The 10,952-nt window shown below is 53.4% G+C and overlaps 1 protein-coding gene across 1 annotated transcript; it reads right to left on the bottom strand.

Moving 5' to 3' along the window:
* Window positions 1-661: 661 nt before the first annotated feature.
* On the bottom strand, window positions 662-1,639 carry LOC135317467 (olfactory receptor 14A16-like). Its single transcript, XM_064473761.1, has one exon. It carries the CDS (start codon window positions 1,637-1,639, stop codon window positions 662-664), a length of 978 nt encoding a protein of 325 aa, XP_064329831.1.
* Between the last annotated feature and the right edge of the window lie 9,313 nt (window positions 1,640-10,952).

The raw sequence follows: 10,952 nt of genomic DNA, 5'->3' as shown, positions 1-10,952 counted from the left end.
ACTTAAAAATAGGCAGAATGATAAAGAGCAGGAAAGAGGCCAGTAGCTGTCAGATGATTTTCCTACAGGTGGTGTGGCCAAATCAACCTCAGTTCTGGTATATTTGGCCGTGAGGGCAATGAAGGTCAGTTACTGCCCTTCTCTGCTGTCCTTTTGCCATGAGAAAAGACCAAGACCTTGGGCAGATCGTACTATAAGGGCATGTCCGGCGTGCAAATAAGGCCGCAGATAACTAAGTAGTTTAATCCCCCATCAGAACCCCTTCTCATGGAAGATGACTCTCAGGGTTGTCAGCGCACTCCATTTATTTGCTGCAATTTCATCCCTTCCCATGTAACCAACTGTCGTGGTTCAGTCTGAAAAGACCAAGAGCTGCTGCTCCCTGGCAGTGCTGCTGTGCCGGGACACTTTTTCCCCCCACCTACGTCCACAGGCACGGCCCCTGCAGCTTCATAGAGGTCTCAGAGGAAGGGTCTTGCACAAAAAAGTTGATGCAGGGTCCTTTTTTTTCTCTTTAAATACACAGAGAGCACAGTTCCTCATTTACACAATCTCTGGGTCAAATTCAACAGTAGACAGTGAATTAGAAGTGGGATAGATAATAAAACTTCATTGTGCACTTGCACACACCCCGAAAATATTTCAAGGTAAAATAGGCTTGTCATGAGTTCCATTCTGAGTGCTGTGGAGAAGGCAACAAGCAGTTTCTTGCACCTGAAAAACATCCATTGATCAGTTTCCCCACGGCATCCTTGAGCTCCTGGTTCCTCATGCTGTAGATGAGGGGGTTCACTACTGGAGGCACCACCGAGTACAGCACTGCCACCACCAGGTCCAGGGATGGGGAGGAGATGGAGGGGGGCTTCAGGTAGGCAAATGTGCCAGTGCCAATATACAGGGAGACCACGGCCAGGTGAGGGAGGCACGTGGAAAAGGCTTTGTGCCGTCCCTGCTCAGAGGGGAGCCTCAGCACAGCCCTGAAGATCTGCACATAGGAGAAAAGGATGAAAACAAAACAGCCAAACACTAAACAGGCACTAACGACAAGAATCCCGACTTCCCTGAGGTAGGTGTCTGAGCAGGAGAGCTTGAGGATCTGGGGGATTTCACAGAAGAACTGCCCCAGGGCATTGCCATGGCAGAGGGGCAGTGAAAATGTACTGGCCGTGTGCAGCAGAGCACTGAGAAACCCACTGGCCCAGGCAGCTGCTGCCATGTGGGCACAAGCCCTGCTGCCCAGCAGGGTCCCGTAGTGCAGGGGTGTGCAGATGGCCACGTAGCGGTCGTAGGCCATGACCGTGAGGAGAAAAAACTCTGCTGACATTAAAAAGACAAATAGAAAGGCTTGTGCAGCACATCCCGCGTAGGAGATGTCCCTGGTGTCCCCGAGGGAATTGGCCATGGATTTGGGGAGAGTGGTGGAGATGGAGCCCAGGTCGAGGAGGGAGAGGTTGAGGAGGAAGAAGTACATGGGGGTGTGGAGGCGGTGGTCGCAGGCGATGGCGGTGACGATGAGCCCGTTGCCCAGGAGGGCAGCCAGGTAGATGGCCAGGGAGAGCCAGAAGTGCAGGAGCTGCAGCTCCCGCGTGTCTGTGAACGCCAGGAGGAGGAACAGGGTGATGGAGCTGCTGTTGGACATCTGCTGCCTCTGGGTGTGGAGCACTGAACAGGGAGGTAAAGGAAGTGAGAAGTTAGGACAGATTTCTTTGAGAAAAAACCTGTTGCGTTTCTTACAGAAACGCCCCCAACTGCCTTTCACTTTTCAGGGAGACCTTTAGTGAGCTCAGGTTGGTGCTGGCGGAGGGAGAGTGCCCCAGGGAGCAGGAGGCTCTGCTGTGGGCTCTGCAGGAGTCATCCCAGCCCTACAGCAACAGGTAAATAGGAACGGGGGGTGATCTCAGTATAAATTGACTCCTGATATCAAATAGCTTTTCAGCATTGTCGCTCCCAACTCACCTGAGTGCAGAGCAGAGCTGAGAGGATTGTGTTTTGTGTCTTCTGTTGCAGTTGCCCCACCACAGCTGAGGGGTGCTTTAGGTGCAGAAACCCCTGGCATTTCTGCTGCACTGCAGGTGAAATCTCGTGGGTCCCAAGAGGCAAAGGGACTGTCCCTTAGTGCAGATCTCCAAACCCCTCCAAACCCCATTGTACCTGAGGAGATCTAGGCTCTGCCCTCCCAGCCAGGGACACAGAGGGCTCATTACAGCTGCCCACTCACAGCCACCCAGCAGCATTTCCATGGCTGTAGCCGCGAGGCACCTTCCCCATGGGGCTCTCGCATGACACAGAGATGCCCTGGGAGAGCTTTGCCCTGCTGGAGGGCATCCTGCAGCCCAGCAGCACCTCCCAAGGAAACACTCCCATTGCCTACATTTGTTACACCCTGAGAGAGGGTGAGATTATTGCCAGCCTCACACACTGCAGTACCCAGAGCCCCAAAGTTTAACAAGCTGGGAGTTGGATGCTTTTCCTCCATGGACATACGTGCATGACAGTACTTGCAGCCTTGGTGTCTGTGCTGCACTCGAATCCCCACCCCCGCCACCACTGACTGTAACAGTAAGAACAAGGACGACAGAGAGAAGAGGAGAACATGCCAAAGTACCGTGCCAAGGGAGGCAGGAGAGGGACACCCAGTCAGACACACTCGTTGGTGGTGAGGCTGCTGGAAGGGCAACTCCTGGCCATGTCCCCAGTGAGTGAAAAGAGCAGGGGGTTGCTCCAGGGAAAGCATCTGCACTGCGGGGGATGGCAGGGAGATGCCTGAGTCCCTCCTCCCACGGCATTGCTGGGAGCATCTTTCTTCCTCCCTGACCATGGCTCTGCTGCATGGAGCTCTTGGCCAGGACCTCTTTCTCTGTCCCCACGTCTCCTCCCTCTCCCTGCTCACAGAGCCCATCCCACACCCGCTGTGTGCTCAGCTCTGCCCTGCACACACCTCCTGGCAGCAGGGCCCTGCCCAGGGACAGCTCTGTGCGGGCAGGGGCTAAGGAGCAGCTCAGACAAGTCCTGACGAGAGCTGGGGTCTCCGTGCCTACCCCAGAGCACAGAAATACATTCCCATCTCCCACAGCCCACCCAGACAACCAAGAAGAGAAAACGAAAAGCACAGACTTCTTTCACACCCTTTCAGGTAATGCACTACCTTGACATCCATCTTTAAAATAACCCTCTGCAAACGTGCACAGAGTCTGAGCAGCCTGACCCACGCTGCACCCTCTGGACAGCAGAAGGACCCTGCCCTGCCAGGGTCACTCCTTTCTCCCATAGCTTGTCCCCACAGCGCTGTGGGGAGCTGCCTGAGCAGGCAGAGTCCCTGCCCCAGCACACAGACCCCTGGGGCGCAGGGACCCTGCTCGCAAGGACAGCCCTGGGCACCCCATGATGCACACACAGCTGCAAAACCCTGCAGCCATCCCTGGGCGAAGGCAGCTGCCGTGCCCTGTCCTTCTGCTGGTGCAGCAGGGAAGTGCTGCTCCTCATCACATCCTCCTCCTCCTCTGTGCAAGGGCAACTGTGAGAGTCCTTCTCAAGGATCACCTCTGCTGTGGGATGGAGCAGCTGTTGGATATCCCTCCAGGAACACCAGCTGCGTTCTCCTGAAGCCACAGACTTACCATGTAGAGGGCTGGGAAGATTTCTCACACAGTGGTCTCTCAGCCTCGTCCCACCCCAGGCTGCCTTTCCCCTCTCCCTGCCCGGCTCCTCTGCCCTCGGTGCCTGCAGGCAGTGCCCTCAGCCCTGCTGCGCTTGGCAGAGGAGCTGCTCCTGGGCAGAGCTGTCTCTCGGCAGCGCTGCCTCATTGCCAGCAGCTCCCTCCACGCCATAAAATCTTAGTATTTTACATCAGTTGGGATTTTGGAACAGATTTGGAATAACAGACTGCAGAAGCATGTTCAGTTTAAATACAGCGAACTGAAATCTGGGTGTAGCTGAGGAAGATAAATGGTGTCATTCTCAATTGCATGTTCCTAGCACTGGAACCCAGTACACTTCAGAATCTGCAGAGCATAAATTTGACCTTTGAAGAAAGAAGACATTGACAGCAAAAATTTATTTTGATGTTAACTTCACAAAGTTTTCCGGATCTGGCTGATTTGAGGGGAATGAAATAGGAGACTGGTTATTTCAAGAGTTTCTGCATTATTTGAATGCTTAACTATTAAAATCTTGTCATAAGGATGCATGTAATCAATTATTTCTACTTTTATTTTTTTTCTGATAAGTAAAAATTGCTAGTAAAGGAAAGGAAAAAGTAAAATACAATGCTTGTATTAATAGTGAGGATCAGATTTTTGCAAACATAGTATAACACTGAAATGTAATGCTTAACGCTTCAGTCAGGTAGTTTATTCTTTGATTTACCTGTATTCAAGAGAAATTTTCTTCCTTTACAAACTTTTCTTCATTCACCAAGACAAATTAAACTTTTTCCAGCCTTGCATGTTCCTCATTCCTGCTGTAGCTTTCATCTCAGGCCCAGATTCGGCACAGGGAGGTGATCGGTGCTGGTATCAATCGCTTGTGATGTACCATCAGTTCTTGAAACCGGAGTAAAGTGCAAGGCATCACACACCGTTTTGGTGGCATTTTCTTCTGTCTGGCAATTGGGGTTGGTGGTAGCGCAGGAGGCATGCAAACACAGCAGGACAACGGCAGCTGATGCCCTCTCCTCTTCTCATCACGCTCGGCAGAGGTTCTGGCAGGAGGCTGCAGGATTCGATTTATGGGGCTCCTTTGTCGTGACAGCCCGGGACTGACTACGCACGATTTAGGAAGGCTGTCATGCAGAAGGATCCCTCATTTTCCTGTAGGGGAAGTTTGTTTCCACTGCACAGGCCTGGCAGCCATGGATAAAACTGGTTTTGCTGTTGTAGGTGGGTCTCTGGTATGTCTGTAACCCTGCTTTAGGTGGAGCGGTGTGGTGTCGTAGAGTGCTATTATTTGACCCTGGTATCTCTGGGCTTTTGGGAGGGATTATTTTTAGTATCAGGTTTTAGAAAAGGGTTGCTTTCACCATGCACCACCTTGTGCCCAGCCCCCCACCCCCAAAATATTCGTGACAGTGTTGATTTTGGCTGTTGAAGTTTCGAACCACGTGCAAGTCAGTGGGGTTTCTAAGGTTCTGTCTTGACCAGCTAATATAATTCAACAAAGATAAAGCTTTATAACTCTAAAAGTTTAATACAGATCCTCTGTCATGTTCAAAATATACTGCCTTCCCCACTAGAAAAAGATACATCCTTGTAAGGACCTTAGCAGGGTGTAACCACTATGCTGGCCATCTTCAGTGAAGCTCCTTTCATACTGCCCTGGGTTAATTAACCTGGGCAGCCCTGGGTGCGCACCCACCTTCATCCCACTGCAGCCATCCCTGGCAGAAGGGAGGAGGGGGCTGGCTTGCCCCGTCCCTCGGCTGGTGCAGCGGGAAGCCCTGCTCGGAAGCATGTCCTTCTCTGTGCTACAGAAATGCTGCGAGCCACCCTGCCAGTCCGTACCAGCCATGGGATGGGCAGGCTCTAGAAATGCCGCCAGGATTCTCATCCGCCTTGTCCTGCAGCCAGAGACTTACCGTGTCAAGGGTGGCGAAGATTTCTCCCCCAGGCAGCGCTCAGCATCCCCCCACCCCAGGCTGCCTTTCCCCTCTCCCTGCCCGGCTCCTCTGCCCTCGGTGCCTGCAGGCAGTGCCCTCAGCCCTGCTGCGCTTGGCAGAGGAGCTGCTCCTGGGCAGAGCTGTCTCTCGGCAGCGCTGCCTCATTGCCAGCAGCTCCCTCCACGCCAGGAGCCCAGCCCAGCTCGGCAGCAGAGGCACAGCCCAAGGCAGCCCTTTCTCTGCCCCTCGGGGCTCCCTCCAGGTGTCCCTGGGGCTCCGGGGGAACCTGCTGTGAAACAGCCTGCAGGAATCCCTGATGCTCCCCCCCTCAGCTGGGGGGAGACACGGCTTTCCAGCACTGTTATTTCTCCTGTGAGGGAACGATTTGGGCACGACAATCACTTATATTGCCCCATCGTTAAACAGGACAGCAGGAAGGTGACAGGGAAGGATCTCCTTTCTCCAAACGGGCATGTGGTGTTCCATTGAAGAGCCAGAGCTGTGACATGGTTGCAGAGCTCAGCACAGCTCGTCTTCAAGGGCAGCACCTTCCAAACTCAGCAAGGGTCCAGTTCCAAACTCAGTCTGAACTCGAAAGGCAACTCAAGGGCACCATAAGGAGCGTTTCCTACTTCAGGAACAGTTAAAGGAGAAGCAAAGACACTGTGTGGGCACTGCTGGATTTAGTAAGGGCAGGGGTAGAGAGATGTGAGATTCTCTGTGCCCTCTTTGCCTCAGCCTTCCCCAGCAAGGTCTCCCGGCCTCTGGGACTCAGGGCAGGACTCTGGAGGAGATCAGGCAGCGGGGGATGGGATCAAGCCAGGGCTCACTTGAGCAAACGCAATCCCTCCCAGCCCATGGGACAGGAGGGGCAGCATCGCGGGGAGCTGAGTGAGCAGGCCAGTGTCCCAGGGAAGCCACTCCCCATTGTCTTCCAGTGGCCGTGGAGCCTGAGGGAGCTCCCTGAGCATGGGGAAAACGCAAACGTCGCGTGCACCTTTCCCCAGTGCCCAAAGGATGTGCAGAGGAGCGAAAGGCCGTGCCCCAGACCGTGTTCTCTTGGATCCCACTGCTGGCTGACTGAAGGAGAAGGTGACTGGGTTTACTCAGGTTGGCTTGTCTGTCACCATCCTCTCTGCTCGTGGTCTGTCACCATCCTCTTTGTTACCAACCACATGGTATCCAGGAAAGATTCAGCCAAGGTCCTGCTCCTAAAGTGGATGTAGACTCGACAGTGTCACAGGCCAGGGACTGCCTCGGCGGGTAGTAGCTCTGCAGGGAAGGGTCTGCAGGGCTTTGGGTTCCATTAGGCAAGAGATGAGCCATCAGCAAAGGTGGCCAACAGCACCCTGGGCTGTAGGAGCGCTAGCACGGCCAGGGGAAGTGATTATCTCCCTCTGCTCAGCGCTTGTTACACCACACCCAGAGGACTTGCCCAGGTTTTGGTTCTACACAGTGTCAGAGAGACATGGGCGAGCTGGAGGGACACAGAAGTTCATTGGAGGGCCACAGAGGTGGCCACGGCTGGAGCACTTGTCCTCTTAGGAGAGGCCAAAGGAGCAGCGCTTGTACACCCTGGAGCATGGAGGCTTTGCGGGGAGGATGTACTAGGCTTGCATCGCCTGTGGTGAGGCTTCCAAGAAGACACTGTGGTGCAAGGCAGGAGCACAGGAGGCAACGAGCTGAAACACGAGTGGCTCAGGCTCAATATAGGGAGAAACTGCTGCAATGTGAGGGCAGTCAGACACGGGAAGCCGTTTCCCGGAGAGTGTGCGCTGCCTCCATCCCTGGAAGTTTCAAAGACCCATCTGGATGAAACCATGAGAAAGCTGGTGTGATCCTGCTTCAAGTAGGATGTTTCCTACAGATATCTAGGAAGGTGCCTTCCAGCCTGAACGAGGCTCTCATTCCTCCCCGTGGCGAGTAATTGTGTTGCCATTAAATGGTAACAGCTAGAAAGGAGAGGGAAAGTGCTGTTCTAAAAACTTCATGCCAGAACATAATACGGAGAAACAACTGTCTTGTCAAGGAAGAATGTATGGGAGGCATAACGTTAAAGAAATAAAGTTTACTGTCATCAAGAAGAAGAAGAAATTATTTGAGAGCATAGTACTGCTGCTGGATTTACTAAACGTAGAAACAAGGCAAATTAAATGGCATGTTGACCCCAGCTGGCCGCTAAGCCCCTCCCCAGCTGCTCGCTCACTCCCCCTGAGCGGGGTGGGGGAGAGCATTGGAAAGTCATAAAAAATCAAGGGTCAGAATAAGGAATTTGCCTCAGGTTGCTTTCCTTCCTCGGCCTTTGCTGAGGGGACTGAATAACCTCCTCTTTTGATAGAGCCAGAGAATGGTTTGGGTTGGAAGGGACCTTAAAGATCATCTAGTTCCAAACCCCTGCCATGGGCAGGGAAGGATGAATCTGTCCCTGGGTGGGATCAAGCCACCAGCCTTTCAGTTAACAGCCAAATACGCTCGCCAATGGCACCACAGAGACTCCCAAAGTGAGCTGTGTAGTGCTTCCCATGGGCAGGCAGATGCTCGGCCGTTTCCAGGGAAGCAGGGCTTTGTCACGTGTAATGGTGACTTGGGAAGAGAAACACCATCACCCTGAATGTCCACCCTGCTTTCCCTGACCCCCGGACCTCCCCTCCCACGCCATTTCTGGGAGCAGCCCTGTCTCGTTCCCCGCCCACTGCAGACCAACCACCTGCAGTACAGTGCTGGGCACCAAACGCACTCCTCCTGCAGCCTTGCACAAGCGCTCCGACCTCAAAGAGCACGGAGGTGCCTCGGGGAGGTCCTCCCCTCACCAAGGTGAGCTGCCTCAGCTGGTGTGTTTAGGATGCATGAATGGTGACTGGAGAAACAGGGACACCCCTTGACGAGGAGATGGGAAGCCTTGAGAGCTTCTTAGCTCCTCAGTTAGTCATTAGGTAGTGATTGGCAGTGCCTATGGATGCAAGAGGCGGGTGGAGGGAACTCTAGCAAGATCAAGGTGTTGGTTGAGGGTTTTAGCAAATAGGATCATAGAACCATAGAATCAATAAGATTGGAAAAGACCTCTAGGATCATCAGGTTGAACCATCAGCCCAACACTACCATGTCTGCTAAACCATGCCCTGAACTGCCACATCTACACATTGTTTGAACACCTTCAGGGATGGCGACTCCACCACCTCTCTGGGCAGCCTCTTCCAATATCTGACCACTCTTTCAGCAAAGGAAGTTTTCCTAATACCCAATTTAAATCTGCCCTGATGCATCTTGAAGCCGTTTCCTCTCATTCTACACTGGTAACTTGAACGACCAACAACCATTTCACAACAGCCTCCTGTCAGGTACTTGTAGAGAGCGATAAGGTCTCCCCTCTGCCTCCTCTTCTCCAGGCCAAACAACCCCAGGTCCCTCAACCTCTCCTCATATGACCTGCTTGCTCTCCAGACCCTTCCCCAGATCCGCTGCCCTTCTCTGGACACGCTTCAGCACCTCAGTGTCCTTCTTGCACTGAGTGGCCCAAAACTAAACACAATATGCAAGGTGTGACCTCACCAGTGCTGAGCACAGGGGCACCATCCCTGCCCCGATCCTGCTGGCCACATTATTCCTGATACCAGCCCGGGTGCTGTTGGCCTCCTTGGCCACCTGGGCACTCCTCAGGTTGCAGGCAAGGCTTCCCTCGGGCAAGGAGGAGCTCTGGGCACGTGGAAGCATCAGCAGGGCAAACATAAGATCTGTTTCTTCTTGAAATGCTCTTTCATTCTCTGATGCCTGCTCTTATTTGCTCATTTCCATTTCTTTCTCCCGTTGCAGAAGACTTGAGGAACGAGAGCGCCTTTCTGGGAGAGCTGGTGTTTGGGGGTGGAGATACCGCTGAACTTTCCTGTGACAGCCAAGGCTCTTCTGTGTCTCTTTTCTGGTTTAAAGACGGTATCGGGACTCGTCCATCCTCCCGCATCACCCCCAAGTGCACCCGGGTCCTCGAGCAAAAGCAGTGCCACGAATGGGTTTGCCTTTGCCTGAGGCAGGAAGAACCCAGACTGTTTTCCCAGAGGCTGGTGCGTGACAGGGGGTGTGATACACCCGCTCCGTGCCGTGCCCTTTGGCCCAGGTGTCTGTGAGGGTGTTTCAGAAATGAGTCCCGTTGTCTGACTCAGTTCTCTCTGGGGTGCCATGTCGCCACAGCACTTGTTTTTCGAGCCCCAGGAGAGTGATCCGGGCGGTGGCGTGGGGCACGGGGTATGTTTCCCGCCAGCCGGGCGTTGCTTCCACCACTGTAAGCACATGGCGCTTGCCTTGGCGGCTCTGTGGGAGTGTGATATAGTCCATTGCCGGGCCTGCCCATATCTGTATTTCAGCCATGGTCCACGTCCGATGCTTCCCCACAAGGCGACAGGACCCATCAGTGAGCAGGGCACACTGCTGCTCATTTTCTGGCAGTTTGTTCCACAGTGGGGCCTCTTCAGCACGTGGCACCCCCTCCTCTGGGGATATTCCAAGGTCTTTGCCCTCTGCCCAGTCCATGGTCACTTCCAGGATTCCTGGGCCACTGGGGTTTCCTATTCAAGCCCGCTGGGTGATCACTGCGACCCATTTACTCCATGTAGCACCACTCTGTGCTAATCCCACCTGGCACAGCTTGTGGTTCTCCCGAGTGCGGGGGGCTTTGAAGAGCTCTTGGCGCACAACGGGCACCCAGCCTCTGTTCGCACCATACCCGATCGTCGCTCATGGGCTCTTCCCTGAGCCTGTCACACACCTCCCTCCTGCATCCTTCTCTCCCTGCCCATTAACATTACAATTGTAGTATCAAAATACCAGCAATCAGGCTTTCACTAATAACTCACGGTCTAGTCTGGGTTTAAACCAAGTTCAAGAGCAAGGCACACCACACCGTTGGCTGCTGTGGGATGAGCCTGCTCTTGAACCACGCCGGGTGATGCACGGCCCAGGAGTGAGTGACCTGAACCAACAGGCACATCAGGCACCGTCACCTGCATTTTTCCCTCTGCCTCACGTATGGGTCACCCACACAGCTCAATGCATTGGGAAACGCTTTTTATTTGAGGAACAGCTGTAATTCAGAAGGAACCGCAGAACATTTCTCTCCGAGCATCTCAAAGGCACTCATTATCGTGACTGCTTTGGTGAGAACAGCATTCCTGCGATGGAAACCTGCAAGTTTTGCACAGAAGACAAAAGTACCAACAACATAAGAAACAAATGCAATCTTACCACGTGAAATTCTATTATTTCATTGCATTTTCCAATTGGCCTAGACTAAGAGGTCCAAATATACCAGAACTGAGGTTGATTTGGCCACACCACCTGTAGGAAAATCATCTGACAGCTACTGGCCTCT

This window comes from Phalacrocorax carbo, chromosome 26, assembly GCF_963921805.1.
Source record: "Phalacrocorax carbo chromosome 26, bPhaCar2.1, whole genome shotgun sequence".
NCBI classification, from domain to species: domain Eukaryota; kingdom Metazoa; phylum Chordata; class Aves; order Suliformes; family Phalacrocoracidae; genus Phalacrocorax; species Phalacrocorax carbo.
Note: the sequence above shows the minus strand (reverse complement) of the source record. Positions and strands in the feature narration are given on the sequence as shown.